The following is a 16,835-nucleotide window of genomic DNA, read 5'->3' as shown; positions in this document are numbered from 1 at the left end:
TAAATACATTTTTTATGTACGTACTTTTATGTACTGTATTCTATCACATGACAGGAAGTCAGGTGATCCCGTGAGATAGCACAGCGCTTGCGCAAGTCATTGCACGGATTGCGTTCAAAGCAAGTTGTTCTTATAATTTTTATTAAAGTCTTCAAACGATTCTGGATTAGTCTAACGCAGTTAGTCTAGCAAGAAATCCAGCTGGGATCAACGTAGTTGATACCTAAACGTTGTTGTAAGGTCCTAACGTGGTTAGGAACCGACGTACACTGGTACAATATGGGCGACGAGGCCGGTGAAGGCTCGATTGTGGCGGCCAGAGACACGCCACCTAATGGTGATCATGATGTGAATGGCATGTTTGCCGCATTGCTTGGACAGATGCAAGCAATGAACCAAAACTTCGCTTCTTTCTGTTCAGGAGAAGCCGAAGAGGACAGTGACCAGGAGTCCAGTCGCCATGATCATGAAGCGGGACATGGTGATATAGTCGACGAGGCCCTACAGACACTCATCGACAGTCAGAATGGGGTGAAAACGCCAGAACCCGATGTCTTACAGGACATAGCAGACGATCTAAATGTAAACGAAAAGACGGATCCTGCTATTCATGAGGGACTGGCGGGCATATTCAATACCCTTGTCAAGTCAAAGATGAGCGAAGAAAAGCTGAAGGAAAAAATGGACAAATATGTTCGTCCAGAAAACATAAAGGACCTACGGGTCCCTAAGGTTAATCCACTAGTTTGGAACCAGTTGTCGTCCAGCATGCGATCGCAGGACTCAAAATCACAAAAGTCGCAAGGCATTTTGATGGGATCCACCATGGCATCCATCAAAGCGGCAGATCTGGTGATGAAAAAGTATCCTGGTGACCGGGATCTGTTAAAGATCATCACCGACAGTGTAGCCATGGGCTTACAGTTTAATCATGAGGTCAACCTATCAAGGAGAATGGCCATGAAAAAAGAGCTCCACAAGGATTACGCGTCTCTCTGTAATGTTTCACCCGCAGGGGATGGTGATTCGGAATTTCTCTTTGGCGACTTGTCCAAAATAACCAAAGACATCGCCGAGGCAAACAAGCTGACAAAGAGGGTTCGTCCCACCTCTACAACAACACGTGGGGGTCATCATGGCGGCCACCAGAGCTATGGCTACAAAGGGAATCGCCGATTCCAGCCGTATGGCAGAAGTAAAAACAGTTCTTTTTTAGACAGAGGCCATCCCTCCAAATACAGGAAGAAAAAGGAGGGGACAAGCAACCAACGCCAATAAAGGTATGCCCTGATGTCCATATGTGCTATGATATAGACAAGGACATATTATCATGGTTACTTAAACCTGCTGAGTTTACAGCGGGGAGGCTAACTGAATACCTTGATCAATGGTCTGAATTAACAAATGACCCATCTATACTTAACATAGTCAAAGGGGTTAAAATTGAAATGATTTACGGTAGTGACATGATTGCTCGACCTAATGCCAGACCTAGTGCCTTCAATCACAATGAACATGTCATTGTTGAACAGGAAATTGATAAGCCAATTAAGAAGAATGTGATTATAGAAACTTCTAAAGAACCAGATGACTTTATATCCACTATATTTTTACGACCCAAGAAGGACGGCACGCATCGTATGATTCTCAATTTAAAACAATTCAATGAGTATGTTGTGTATCATCATTTTAAGATGGATACATTGGAGCATGCCATCCAACTTATGAAACCAGGGTGTTACATGGCGTCGGTAGATCTTAAAGACGCATACTACACAGTACCTATTCATAGTTTGCATCAGAAATATCTAAAATTCTGGTTTGATGGCAAGTTTTACCAGTACACTTGCTTACCAAATGGGTTAGCTAGTGCGCCGCGCTTATTTACTAAGCTACTAAAGCCAGTTTATTCGACACTCCGCAGCATGGGGCATGTTAGCTCAGCATATATCGACGACTCTTATTTGCAAGGTGATAGTTTCAGAGAATGTTATAACAATGTTGTTGACACTGTGCGGCTGTTTTCTTCATTGGGGTTTTGTGTACACCCCGACAAATCAGTATTTACACCAACGCAACAACTGGTTTTTCTAGGATTTATTTTAAACTCGAACACGATGACAGTTGTGCCTACTGATGAAAAGAAATTAAAGAGAAAATTGTCTCTGTTTGTTCTGTGGTTTTAGCTAAACCTAATCCCTCAATTAGAGAAGTCGCTGAGTTAATAGGAACACTCGTTTCCAACTTCCCCGGGGCTGAATTTGGACCATTACACTATAGGGAACTCGAACAAGACAAATATTTTGCCCTTGTTCTGTCTAAAGGAAACTATGCCGGGCCCATGAGTTTATCAACGCGTGCTGTCTCCGAGATAAGATGGTGGTTAGATAATGTACAAAATCTCAAACGTGACATTGTGCGGGACAATCCTGACATTGTTATTAAATCGGACGCTTCTAACCTTGGTTGGGGTGCTATATACGGAGAGCAAAAAGCGGGAGGGCGATGGATGTCCTCTGAGGCCACGCTGCACATCAACGTTCTGGAATTAAAGGCGGCCTTTTTTGCACTGAAATGCTTTTGCTCTAACTTAAACAGTTAACATGTACGTATCTTTGTCGATAACACCACAGCAGTATCCTACATTAATAATATGGGAGGTTCTAAATCTGTTGTTCTTAACTCCCTTGCCATTAAAGTGTGGGATTGGTGTATCGCTAGGAACCTGTGGGTTTCTGCGGTGCATATCGCAGGAAAACTCAACATCGAAGCGGACGAAAAGTCGCGAAAGTTTAATGACAAACATGAGTGGCGGATTAACGAACAATGTTTCAACGAGATTATCGAATTGTTCCCTACAGTTAACATTGATATGTTTGCTAGCCGGCTAAACAATATGCTTGACGTATATTGCTCGTGGAAGCCAGACCCTGGCAGCAGCCATGTAGATGCGTTTTCACTTAATTGGAATAATTATGAATTTTATGCCTTTCCTCCATTCAGCCTAATCCCGAAATGCCTATCCAAGATAACACAAGACAAAGCTCATGGAATACTGATTGCTCCATTATGGCCAACTCAGACATGGTTCCCAACACTACTGCAGCAGTTATACCGACAACCGTGGATCTACGCTCCGAGAATGGACCTACTGCGACACCCGTCACGCAACGAACCACATCCACTGTGTCGGAAACTATGCCTGATGGTATGTCCCTTATCAGGGAACACTATGGAAACTTGGGCATTCCAGCAAACGTTACCGAAGTGCTCTTGGCCTCTTGGAGACCATCCACTCAAAAACAGTACAACACGTACCCCCGGAGGTGGATGGCGTTTTGTAATCAAGGAAAGGTTAATTACCATTCACCAACGGTAAACGACACTCTTAAATTCCTCATGAAACTTTATAAAGAGGGCGTCAGTTACTCAACGCTTAACACTGCACGCTCCGCTTTGTCTACCGTAGTTAATATAAAAGACTTCGGTAACAACCCAATTGTTACCAGATTTATGAAAGGAATTTTTGAGTTGCGTAAACCCACGCCTAAATACACAGAAATATGGGATGTGTCAATCGTTTTACGTTATCTGTCAGGACTCTTCCCTTATGAATCATTAACACTTAAGGATTTGACACTTAAATTACTTATGTTATTGTTACTAGTATCAAGCCAAAGAGGTCAGACAATTCATTTACTGGACATAAACAATCTAGTTACTTCAGAGGACAAATATGTTTTTCATGTACTTGATCATACAAAAACCAGTAAACCAGGAAAGCCTTACGACATACTTCAGATTTGTGCCTATGACATTTACCCAAATAATTGTCCTTTAGCATGTCTTAAGGAATACATAAACAAAACTAAGCAGCTTAGAGGAAGCGAAACCAAGTTATTCATCAGCTATGTGAAACCGTTTAAGCCCGTATCTAGAGACACGATCTCCAGATGGACAAAGACTGTCCTTGATAAAAGTGGCGTCGATACTAATGTCTATAAAGCACATAGTACTAGAGCAGCGTCGACATCAAAGGCCAGCAGAGGAAACGTACCAATAGATCAAATAATGGCTAATGCTGGCTGGAAGTCAGCGGAAACGTTTTACAAATTTTACAATAAACCAGTTGAATCTAGTACTAGCATCACGGATGTGGTTTTGAAGATTTGAAACCATATCTACCTATATATACATATACATATATAGTTGTTCAAGTTCGAGTAGTTCTTTCGTAGAAATTAATAAATCAACACTTTGTGTTTACACCATCTTGTATCGTTGGTCTATAAGACATATTTATACACTCTTAATGTGTGCCAGTAATGTTTGATGCATCAACAGCTTTAAAGTCTCATGGGATCACCTGACTTCCTGTCATGTGATAGAATTGGAAAATTAAACGAGACTTACCTGTAAGTTTAAGTTTGATTGAGATTCTATCACATGACATTGGAAGGAAGGAGATCACATGCCCGCCTCTTCCCGCCCTTGCCTATTTATACATTATATCAGCTGGGGTATATAAATGTATATATTTCTGGATTTTATGTTGATGCAACAAACATCGTTTTAAAGAATGACTTGCGCAAGCGCTGTGCTATCTCATGTGATCTCCTTCCTTCCAATGTCATGTGATAGAATCTCAATCAAACTTCAACTTACAGGTAAGTCTCGTTTAATTTTCCAATTTTATATTATTGTTTCAGTGTCATGTTTTTCCGTATCTAATAGTCAATACTGCCAGGAATGCATCCAGGTCTCACCAAGGTCAATAAGGAACAGTATGCAACGGTTACTGGGACATGGCTGACGTCAAGGTTACATGCCGACAATTTGATTTACTTTTAAGTGACTGTAGTTTTAAACGTCACGAATGGAATTCTGGTGTACATATGAGCTTTGTTTTTGCTGTAGTATATCAAATATCTGAACGTTTGATGATAATCAACAGAAGTAGTGTGCACTGTATTATATCAGCGTTTGGATGGTAACATAATATGCAATATCAAATGTAAAAAAAGTTCTTCAAATCCATGTCTTAAATAAAATATGAAAAGATACAGCTTGCCATTTGTAAATTAGAATTAATTTTATTCAATAGTGAATCATTTGTAATTCGCAAAATCGTTTTTAGAATAAAACAAGTCTGAAGACTTAAACTAACATGTATACCTGCCAATCAAAATAAAATGCCCTGTTATATTCATAGAGCCTTATCAAATAAAAATGTGAGTGAAAAATTGAGGAAATAAATGAAATTGTTTATATATTTTAAACTTTTCCAACTAACGTGTATAAACGAGTTCAAATTAAGAGCTATTTGAAGAACTAAACTTAGGTATTTTCCATATAGGTGTATTGTAGGTGTATCACCAGGGTCAATGGGGAACAGTATGTGAAGGTGGCTGGGATATGTCTGATACCAAGGTGGCATGTCGCCAACTTGGTTTTACCAAAACTGTGGGACCTTCGTACGAGGGACGCGGGACGGGTAAGATATGGCTGTACAACATGGGATGTTCAGGCTCAGAGGCTTCACTTGGAAGCTGTTCTCATGCTGGATGGGGAAATCTTGCCTGGTGGTGCGATCACGATGATGATGCTTTTTTTTTTTGTTTTAGTACAAAATTCATTAAGATGATTTAAGATCCATTAATTAAAAACGGCACGATTTTAAAGTTAGCCTTCTTAATCGCTTTTTAATCAATAGCAAAATGTAATTAATGGAAAATAAGCAATAGTCAAATTAGTATGGCACTGTTTTTTTTTTATACAACGACAGTGTTATAGGCATGTACCAGAAAGATGTTGCAGTAAATGAGTAGTAGTCACTGGCCAGTTCGGACGCATTTTAGCCTGAGGTTTTCAGATGGATATTATTAATGAAATAAAGAATGGTTAAAGATATAAACATGGGTTAAACAAATAAGTCAGACATTTCCTGCTGGTTTTTAGGTTTGATATCATCCGATTAAAATATTGCCTAGATATTATTAATGAAATAAAGAATGGTTAAAGATATAAACATGGGTTAAACAAATAAGTCAGACATTTCCTGCTGGTTTTTAGGCTTGATATCATCCGATTAAAATATTGCCTAGATATTATTAATGAAATAAAGAATGGTTAAAGATATAAACATGGGTTAAACAAATAAGTCAGACATTTCCTGCTGGTTTTTAGGTTTGATATCATCCGATTAAAATATTGCCTAGATATTATTAATGAAATAAAGAATGGTTAAAGATATAAACATGGGTTAAACAAATAAGTCAGAGATTTCCAACCGGTTTTTTAGGCTTGATATCACTCGATTGGAAATAGCGTCTGAGTATCATTAATGAAATAAAGAATGGTTAAAGATATAAACAAGGGTTAAAGAATAAGTCAGAGATTTCCAGCTGGTTATTATTAATGAGTCAGATATCACCCGATTGAAATATTGCCTGGTTTTTAGTTAAAAACATTTTAAGATATAATCATATAGGATGATATAAAGAAATGTCACTAATTCAGAAGAAATATGAAAACGAAGAGCTTGGTCTGTCTGTTGATGCATATATTGATAAGGGTATCATCTATTTCCTGGGCAAAGAGATAGCTTCATTGCTTGGATATGTAGATACCGATCAGGCAATTCGAAAAAATGTAGACGACGAGGATAAGAGTACTAACCCGTCAGGAATACGGTTTATTGGTAGACCTCCAATTTTTATCAATGAATCAGGATTATACAGCCTTATCTTTGGGACTAAATTGGAATCGGCTAAGAAATTCAAACATTGGGTTACATCAACTGTTCTCCCATCCATTAGAAAATACGGGTATTACAAAATGTTTAATAATCCTAATAGTCTGACATTTAAAATAGAAAATGAATATGATTTACATACCAAGGTTGTGTCATATATTAGGAGATTTCATGAAAATTCCATTATCATAGCAGGGCTTGGTGAGCTACAGGACACATCAAATAAACGGATACAATCTTATAAGAAAGGTTATATGAAAGGGCAACCAGATTTGTTAATTCAGAATCGTCATAAGTATTATTCTGGTCTGTGTATTAAATTTAAAACACCAATGGGTAACGGCATCATATCCAAGAAGCAAGAAGAATTATTACAAACCTATGAAGACAATGGATATAAGTGTCTCGTTTCGAACGATTATGATTTAATTGTAAAAAATATAAATGAATACATGCAGGATGTTCGTCTAATATGTGGATACTGTAGTCGCAAATTCATTACTAAAGAATCATTAAATAATCATAAGAAATGGTTTCATAGGCATCCGAAAAAAAAAAATATTTGAAAGGGGCTTAAAGAAATAATTATATAGTATATTATAAAGAAAATGCGTTCGGAAAATAGATATAAGGATAAGACTATTGATAATAATAATAATATGTCAAATAGTATAATGGATGAACCAGTACCAGAAATTGATATACCAATTTTAAAACCGGTAAAAGCTACGAATATATCTAATAAGAATATGATCGAAACAGTTGCATACAGTGTTCAGAAGCAATTAAATGAGTTTGCTGACTGGATCATATCATATGTTCCACCAGATGTTAAGAAGACTGTAAATGAACGTGTGGAAGCATTGAAGAAAACAGTAAATGATATCTATAACGAAAAAGAGAAGCTAGTAGCTGAACAAAAGGAAATGAATATTGCATACAAGAAAGAGTCAGCAATGAAGGGTTTTTTTATCGTCTTACAGAATAAAAGGTGAGGAAAAGATTGACCACAAATCGTTTATAGAAAAGTATAAGGCCATAGTTATTAGAACGGTTAAAAAACAGCAAAAGCCAATTAAAATGAAGTTAGTACTAGAGTGTGTATTTTATAAAAAGGAGAAAAAAGAGATTGTATACACATTTGGATATTTTCATAGTAATATAGTCATTATTGTACAAGCTACGAATATAGAAGATGTTTATGAAAAATTGACAGGTGATATATTAGAAAAGATTAGTAATTTCCAAAATAGTGGATCGGGTTGGATATTCAATAAAGTGGAGAATTTAGATATTCATATAGATAAATATAAGCCTATAACAGCAAAATCTTATATTCCATTGCCAGGAAAATTGAAGAGTAAAGAAGCTATTATTAATCCTAAGAATAAAGATAACCAATGTTTCAAGTGGTCAGTTACAAGAGCATTATTTCCTGAAAAAAGGGATAATGAAAGGATAACTAAAGCTCTTAGAAATAATAGTGAAAAACTATGTTGGGATGATATTGAATTTCCTGTTCAGCTGGATAAGATTACTAAATTTGAGAGTAATAATCCAGAATATCGAGTAAACGTGTATAAATATATTAATGAGTCTGTACCTATTAGAATAAGTGAGGTTGAAAATGAAGATAGTAAGAAAACGATAAATCTATTATTAATATCGAATGAAGAGACTAATCACTATTGCTGGATAAAGAATATGAGTAGGTTAATATCATCTCAAATAACTAAAAATGGGCATTGTAGGTATTATTGTGAAAGGTGTCTCAACTCGTTTAAAACTAAAAAGGCTTTAGGCATACACTACGAGTATTGTAAGAACCACGAGGCGGTTAAGATTACATTACCAAAAAAGGGGTCAACAATCTCGTTTAACAATTATAAACACTCCATGCGAGTTCCCTTTGCCATATATGCAGATTTTGAATGCTTAACAGAGAGTATCGATACATGCCAACAAAATGATGAAAGATCATATACTCAACAATACCAAAAACATAAACCATCTGGTTATTGTTATATGGTAAAATGTTATGATGATAGTATATATAAACCAAAATTGTATAGATATACTGCTAAGTCAGAGGATGAGGATATTAGTCAAAGATTTGTAGAATCAATAGAAAATGCTGTTAAAAATATCTATAAAAAATATCATTACAATAAGAAGGTTAATATGACGGACAAGGATAATATGAATTATGATAAAGCTACACGATGTCATATTTGTGATGAGGAGTTGAATGGTGATAAGGTATTAGATCATGACCATCTTACAGGTAAGTATCGAGGTGCAGCACATAACGAGTGTAATTTGAATTACAAGATACCGAAGCATATACCGGTGATATTCCATAATTTAGCAGGTTATGATGCGCATTTATTTATCAAAAATCTAGGTTCTACAGAAGGGAAAATAGATTGTATTCCCAACAACGAAGAAAAGTATATTAGTTTCAAAAAGGAGATAATAGTAGATACATTTGAAGACAAGAGTGGTAAGGTTGTTAACATTAAACGTGAGATTAGATTCATTGACAGTTTAAAATTTATGGCCTCGAGTCTAGATTCATTAGTTAGCAATCTAGAGAAGAAACAGTGTAAGAATATGAATTTTTTCTATGAGGGTAAAAAGCTTGATCTATTACTTAGAAAAGGTGTTTATCCATATGACTATGTTAGCACATTAGATAAATTAAATGAAACATCTCTACCCCCGATAGAAGCATTTTTTAACAAGTTGAATAATACACCAACTACAATAACTGATTACGAACATGCACAAGAAATATGGAAAACATTCAAAATAAAATCTATGAAAGAGTATCATGATTTATATCTCAAGAGCGATGTCATCCTATTAGCTGATGTGTTTGAGACGTTCAGAGATGTGTGTATGGAGAATTATAAGTTAGACCCATGTTGGTATTACACAGCTCCGGGACTATCTTGGGATGCTATGCTGAAAAAGACAAAAATTAATCTTGAGTTGTTGTCAGATAGTGAAATGCTATTAATGATAGAATCTGGAATAAGAGGAGGGATCTCAATGATTAGTAAACGTTATGCAAAAGCTAATAACAAATACATGAAATCATTCAATAATAAGGAAGAGTCGAGATTCATCAAATACCTAGATGCTAATAATTTATATGGGTGGGCTATGTCACAGAAGTTACCTACACATGGGTTTAAATGGATGAATAAACTAGAGCTCAAGAATTGGAAAAAGCATCCATGTATACTAGAAGTAGATTTAGAGTATCCTGTTGAATTACATAATCTTCATAATGAGTATCCATTAGCACCTGAGAGGCTAATGATCAATAGAGTAGAAAAACTTATTCCTAACCTAGCTGATAAGACGAAATATGTAGTACACCATGAGACGTTGAAATTGTATGAAAGTCTTGGATTGAAAATAACGAATATCCATAGAGGTGTTACATTTCATGAGTCTGAGTGGTTGAAACAATATATTAGTCTTAACACAGAACTCCGTACAAAGGCTAAAAACGATTTCGAAAAAGACTTTTTCAAACTGATGAACAATAGCGTCTTCGGGAAGACGATGGAGAACATACGTAACAGACAGGATATTAGACTAGTAACAAATGAAAAACAGACAGCGAAATTAATTAATATGCCTAATTATAAGAAAAGAACAATATTCTCAGAAAATTTAGCAGCTGTAAATCTGGGTAAAACAGAGTTAGTATTCAACAAACCTATATATGTAGGCATGTCGATCCTTGACCTATCAAAGAATTTGATGTATGATTTTCATTATAATTATATAAAACCAAAATATGGTAATAAATCAAATCTGCTATTCACAGATACGGACAGTCTTATGTATGAGATAGAGACGGATGATTTCTATAAAGATATTAAGAAAGATATTGAGACAAAGTTCGATACGAGTAATTATCCAGAAGATCATCGAGGAGTAAAACAAATGGTTAATAAAAAGGTTATTGGTATGATGAAAGATGAGACAGCAGGTCAAGAAATTACTGAATTCGTTGGTCTTGGGGCAAAACTATATGCGTATAAAACAGATTATGAAAAAGTTGGAAAACGTTGCAAGGGTATTAAAAAGAGTGTTGTAAAAAATAGTATTTCATTTGATGATTATAAAAATTGTTTATTCGAAGGTCAACAAACGATGAGAAAGATGAATGTAATCAGGAGTCATAAACACCAAATATACACAGAAACGGTTAATAAAGTAGCACTTTCAAGAGATGATGATAAAAGAGAAATAGAATCAGATGGTATTAATACTAAGGCTATAGGCTATAGAAATATTGATGAATGACTATATGATCATGATGTTAATGAGTTTATTAAGAGATATGAGGAGAGTATTGATCATTATGATAGAATAGCTTCACAGAAAATTATTAAACCAAAGAGATCAAGCAAATTATTTTAAGATATTATCAGGTGGTAATTGAGTATCTTCAGGAACGACTTGTAATTCTTCTCTGACGAAATTTCTTTTCGGTGCACCATCAGAGAGGTAATATAAGACAGGTTGATTAGCTGACACGACAGTTCTCGATATGTCATATATTTCCAAAGACCATATAGGATCTGTAGCTCTTTTATTCCCACCTTCCAACTCACCAGGTTGATAAAGATATCTGACTTTCACACCTGGTGGTAATCTTTGTTCTTTTAATCCTACTGGTCTTTTATATTCAACATGTTTTTCATGTACTTCTTTTAATTTTATAGCATCAATTGATGTTTTTCCAATAATTCTTTTTACTCCACTGTTTATACCACGTATGACAGTTGGTAGTCTTTCGACCCATTCACGAGATCTTTCATTATTTTCCATTAACATTTCTTTTGCGTACTGATGACTAAATAGTTTCTCTGCAATGGCTCGATTAGCGCGCTCGACTAATGCTTGGGATCTATGGTTATTAGCTTCTGATTTTTGTACTTTAACAGATTTATTTTTCATTATTATCGTAGCTCCACCCATGAATTCAGTGCCTGGATCTACGATAATCGTTTCAGGCCATTTCAAACGTCTGGAATATATCTTTTCAAACCCTCTCGATACCTCTGCCGAGTACTTAGACGTCAAGGGCTCAGCATCTATATATCTACTTGCAATGTCAACGACCACGAGAGCATATTTGTATAACTTTCTTCTTACTCTATCATGGGGTAAGAATAATAAGTCTGCTTGATGTATCTGATTAACCTCTTCAACGTTCCAGTGATATCTGGGAATATAATGTGGTTTAGGTAAATATATCTGCCACAAAGCTTGTTTTTCCAACCATTTTTTCACAACTTGTTTTTCAATATTAGTGGCGTCAGCTAGTTTATCAATAGCTTCATAACCCTTCCAATAACCCTGTGGGTTGTAATAATGGTTTGTTAATTTCTTGCTAATCATATAAATTATATAAAACAATAATCTTTTATAATATTATATAATGAGCCAATCAATATCGCAAGTGCTTGATATTAATCATGAATCGAGAAAACCATTCGCATTGAAAGCTGAGAGAACACTACATAGAGTAACATTTAACCCTAGTAATGCGTCACCAGGTGAAACATTGTATGTGAATATACCAAAACTATCAAATGGGTATGTATATCTTCCAAATAGTATTGGTTTGATTACTAATTTAACACTAAATATGGGGCAAGCTAACAATACAGTTATTAACAACCTAGGTAGGAATCTTATAGAAAGGATGAGGGTTATATATGGGGGTGAGGTCATAATGGATATTAACCGATATGATTTATACTATACGTATAAGGATCTGTTCAAGCTTGTTAGAGAACGTGATAACATGCTCCGTGAGGGTGTATCGAGTCTTAATATGCGTAAGCTAAGGACGAATGCTGGGGACAAGGTGAGTAATGATACTGGAGAAGTTGCTTTGGCTAATATCCATAGTAATAAGTATAAAATAGCAATACCACATGAAATTTTGGATAAACATGGTGTTTTGAATATGAGAGCTTTGAATAACGATCTTATGTTCGAATTGACACTAGCGCAGAGTAGCGCTATAGGTGTAACTAGCGATAATACAAAAACTTATGCATATAGCCTGAGTAATATCGAATTAGAGTATGAGACAATTCAAAGTGAATATTTTTCTCAAGATGCAGCTAATAGTTATCAACTTGGAAAAGGGTTTTACTATGAAAATGTACTGCTTCACAAATCATTCACCATCGCTAAAGCAACTGATAGTGTTATTAATAATCATGTAAACGTTCCAAGACGTAGTCTAACAGGTATCTTAATGCTGTTTGTGGAACCATATACAGGTGGTACAAGAAATAGCGAGAAGTTTGTAAATCCTAATATCACGAAAATTGAAATAAATATCGATGGAATGCCAAACAAACTATATAGTAAAGGTATGTTACCTACAGATATATGGGATAGTGTTATCAAACGATATGGTCTAAGTGATAATATCACACAAAAACAATTTTATACTGATAAATACGCTGTATGGATTGATTTAAGAACATTTTATGACAATCTTTTACACGGTGCAGGTCTCCATCTTAATAGCACGAAAGACGGTGTGCGTATCACTATTACCCGTACGACCGGGGTATCTGGCAACATTACATGCTACATGTATGTTGTGGCTGATGCTGTCTTCGAAGTGGAAAATTCTGATTTGAAATCAATTGTGTATTAAAAATTAAATTACTATTAATAATATATGGAAGAGTTAATACATCAAATTCCCTATAACTGTATAATAGTTGGTCCTACTAACTGTGGAAAGACGCGATTCTTAGTCGATACTCTTAGAGGGTGTTATAAAGACAAATTCGAGTATATTATCCTAGTTTGTCCCACGTATTCGAAAAATAAAACATACCAAGGTTTTGCTAATAATGACCCTAGGTTCATAGTAATTCAACCTGATAGTAGCGATATAGATGATCTTAACCAAATATTACTAGATGTCGAAACGGTTTTTAGTGGGTATACAACACTAATAATTCTAGACGATGTTGCATCTAGTAGTGAGGTAAAAAAACGGTCTAATCAATTCATTAACCTAGCATTTAGCGCAAGACATTCTAATATATCAATTTGGGTATTAACACAACATTTAACATCAATTGCTAAACCTTTTAGAGATAATATAAGCTGCATCATTAGCTTCTATTCAGTGAACAGAATATCTAATCAAACATTATTTGATGAATATGGTGGAGAGTTAGATACTGGGCTTAGGAAGCATTATATGGAAATACTAAAATCAGAAAAGTATGCTAGGATTTGTCTATGTCTACGTCATCCATTTAATTCATATGTAGAAATTCCGAAAATGCTTTAAGAGAAAATATGTATGTTAATTATAAGATGGAAACAGTTCTTGATCAGTTCAATGATGATAGCTTAGAAACCATACACGAAGAAGAGCCAATAGTGAATGAAAATAAACCGATTAGAAAGAAAAAGTTTATGGTTAAGAAAGACGATAGCCCAGACGTAGAAGAAAGACGTGAACAACTATCTATTTTAGCAGTTCTAGGAACAATCGAGGCATACACAGGTAATAAGATGAGTCTCGGGGATGTTAAGAAATTATCAGCAAAAGATGTTGATAGATTCTGTGACGACAGAGAATTTTAGCCGAGTTAATGATTAGCTCAACCGTTCAATATTTAATTCAATTTAGTCAATAAGTCAAATTCAAGCCCAGTTGGTCATAATAGCAGGATAAAAGTTATAGTAACTTTAGGAAGTCTTTTCTTACTACAAAGAATAACGAGTTAATCCGCAGCAATAGATTGTGCATGGCTGAAACAATGCGCTAACAAATCGGTTCCGATTCTAACGATCTCACGGGAATATTCGGGTTAGTTCGCGTATTGTTTAGCCATGTGCTCATTAGCGCTAAATCTTCATTAACCTACGATCTCTTTAGAAATTAGTTTAGTTTTGTTGGATACGCGGTTGCCACAGACGCTTAAATCTGGGTTGTCCTTAAATATCATTTTAATATTTTAGCTTAGGTTATGACTTGTTTACGATATTTTCTGTTTACCATTTCGGAAATTCTAACTAAGTTATTCCCGTACCAAATTGAGTTAAAGTTTGATTTCTTTTCATAAGATGGTAAACAAAGAGTTAGTCTTTTTAGGAGTATGTACGTTTTTATGTGCTTCATTACGAAGTGGTAAGAAAACTAAGATTTCTCACTGCATAGTTACCAACTAGGCTAAGTAAGGGGGGTGCACGACATACTGGTTGTTAAGATAAAACTGAGCTAGACTGGCAGCTGTCCTTCAAGATCCTTGGACTATAAAAGGAGAGTTACCACGCTAGTTTGGTGTGTTAGTCGGGAACCCGAATGCTACAACAACTTGGTACGCTTCCAACAACTTTATAAGGTATGAGTGCACCTCTTCTCTTGTTACCGAGTGTGGAGTGTAACCAAAATAGTGAGTTAATTTAGAAGTGTGATATCCTATATTTCATCGCTTAGTATGTGTGATTGGTATTGGTTACTTAGTGATATTTATTTTCCTAGCGTGTGATATTTACGATTTCAAGTTGTATTAGTTAAAATTATTCAGTCGTGCGATTCAATAAATTGTTTTGTAAAGTTACTCTCCGTTCTCATTCCTTTGCGTTAACTCAACGAACTCGCGCTGTCGCGGCATTTGAAATATAGTGCCGTCACAATTCTATAATAGATATCAAGTTATAATGGGTAATCAAGTTACTGGATCATTAATCAACACAAGCATCGATATTGCTACTGAGATATCTAGTTATGTACTACCAATCGATGATAAGGAATCACTATGTTCTGATCTTAAAGGTAATCCAATGGTTAGACAAGAGCTTTCTAATGTAGCTGGATATATCCTTTTAAAAGGAGGTCGATTTGTTGCTCTTGGAAGCGGATTACTCCAAATTATAAAACACATAGATTATAAAACTTTGGTTAAAAAGGAGGAAGGACCAACTGATGAAATTGATATGGATAAGTATATTAATAAAACTGTTGAGAAATCTCTTGAGCAGTCTTAAGCACCTCTTGAGCACCTCTTAAGCACCTCTTAAGCAGACCATAATTCTCTTGAGCAGACTCTTGAGCATCTCTTGAGCTAAATATATATAAATAATTATTTTGTTATTCATATATAGAATGTCTGAAAACGATAGCGCACAAATAGAACAAATAACTAAGATACCTGAACAGAAAGTAGAACGTATTAAGGATCCTAAGAAGGTAGCAGCAGGCAAAAGATTGGTTGAATACCATAAGAAAGCTAAACAGGCTCTTAAAGCTGACACTGATACTGATAATGATGAAACAGATGATGGTAAACATAAGTGGATGTCTGAAATATCACTAACAACTGCATTAACAATGGTTGGAATAACTCTGACTGCTGTCGATTTATATTTTAGATGGAGAAAGCAGAATAAACATGAGTTGAATGCACCTCATGCTGTCAATACAGATGAAAAGCCTAAATTAACAACACCCTCATCCATGAATGAGCTACAATTAACACCAAAACAAACTAAATCATCTAAAATACCAGTGCCGAGAATAGGTATGGAGTAAATGGTATAAAAATAAAAATATTTATTAATATTATATAAATGTCAAGCTCAACAGAAAACAAATTGGTTAAAACTGTCATGGATGCTAGCGTAACTGTAGGAATTGCTGCTGGTATTGGTTATTTGAGTAAGAAAGTAGTGAAAGAATCATTTCTTAATGATCCATCCAGCTCCTTGCCTAACTATGGAAAATGGGTATTAATCCTAGCTGGTTCAATGTATTTGAAGGACTATCTCGAAACTAAAAAGATTATACCAACAAATTTGTAATTGGATATAAAAAAGTAAATATATTATTATAATATATAATATAAATGGCAACGATTGCTGTTATGGTGGCCGGTGCTATACTGAACGCAAGCGCATTCATTGGTGGATCTTACCTGGCAAAGACGTTGGGTAGTGATTCATCGAAAACTGATGAAGAAAAGATAAGGCATGACAAGGCTCTCGAAGAATATCAGAAACAAAT

At 35.3% G+C, this 16,835-nt stretch overlaps 3 protein-coding genes across 3 annotated transcripts; all 3 read left to right on the top strand.

Annotated features, from left to right (window-relative positions):
* The first annotated feature begins 279 nt into the window (after positions 1–279).
* LOC148909565 (uncharacterized) lies at positions 280–1,428 on the top strand. The gene has a single exon (XM_089034187.1). It carries the CDS (start codon positions 280–282, stop codon positions 1,276–1,278), a length of 999 nt encoding a protein of 332 aa, XP_088890313.1. The 3' UTR covers positions 1,279–1,428.
* A 1,971-nt stretch (positions 1,429–3,399) lies between these two features.
* Positions 3,400–4,173, top strand: LOC148909564 (uncharacterized). The gene has a single exon (XM_089034186.1). The coding sequence runs from the start codon at positions 3,400–3,402 to the stop codon at positions 4,171–4,173; it is 774 nt and encodes a 257-aa protein (XP_088890312.1).
* Positions 4,174–7,428: 3,255 nt separating this feature from the next.
* LOC148909563 (uncharacterized) lies at positions 7,429–11,080 on the top strand. Its single transcript, XM_089034184.1, has 2 exons — positions 7,429–7,745; positions 7,912–11,080. The coding sequence occupies exons 1-2, from the start codon at positions 7,429–7,431 to the stop codon at positions 11,078–11,080; spliced, it is 3,486 nt and encodes a 1,161-aa protein (XP_088890310.1).
* Positions 11,081–16,835: the final 5,755 nt, after the last annotated feature.

The sequence above is a fragment of the Actinia tenebrosa genome, unplaced genomic scaffold (genome assembly GCF_029948245.1).
Source record: "Actinia tenebrosa isolate PJP-AT-01 unplaced genomic scaffold, QUT_ActTen_1.0 PGA_scaffold2__45_contigs__length_23673736, whole genome shotgun sequence".
NCBI classification, from domain to species: Eukaryota; Metazoa; Cnidaria; class Anthozoa; order Actiniaria; family Actiniidae; genus Actinia; species Actinia tenebrosa.
Note: the sequence above shows the minus strand (reverse complement) of the source record. Positions and strands in the feature narration are given on the sequence as shown.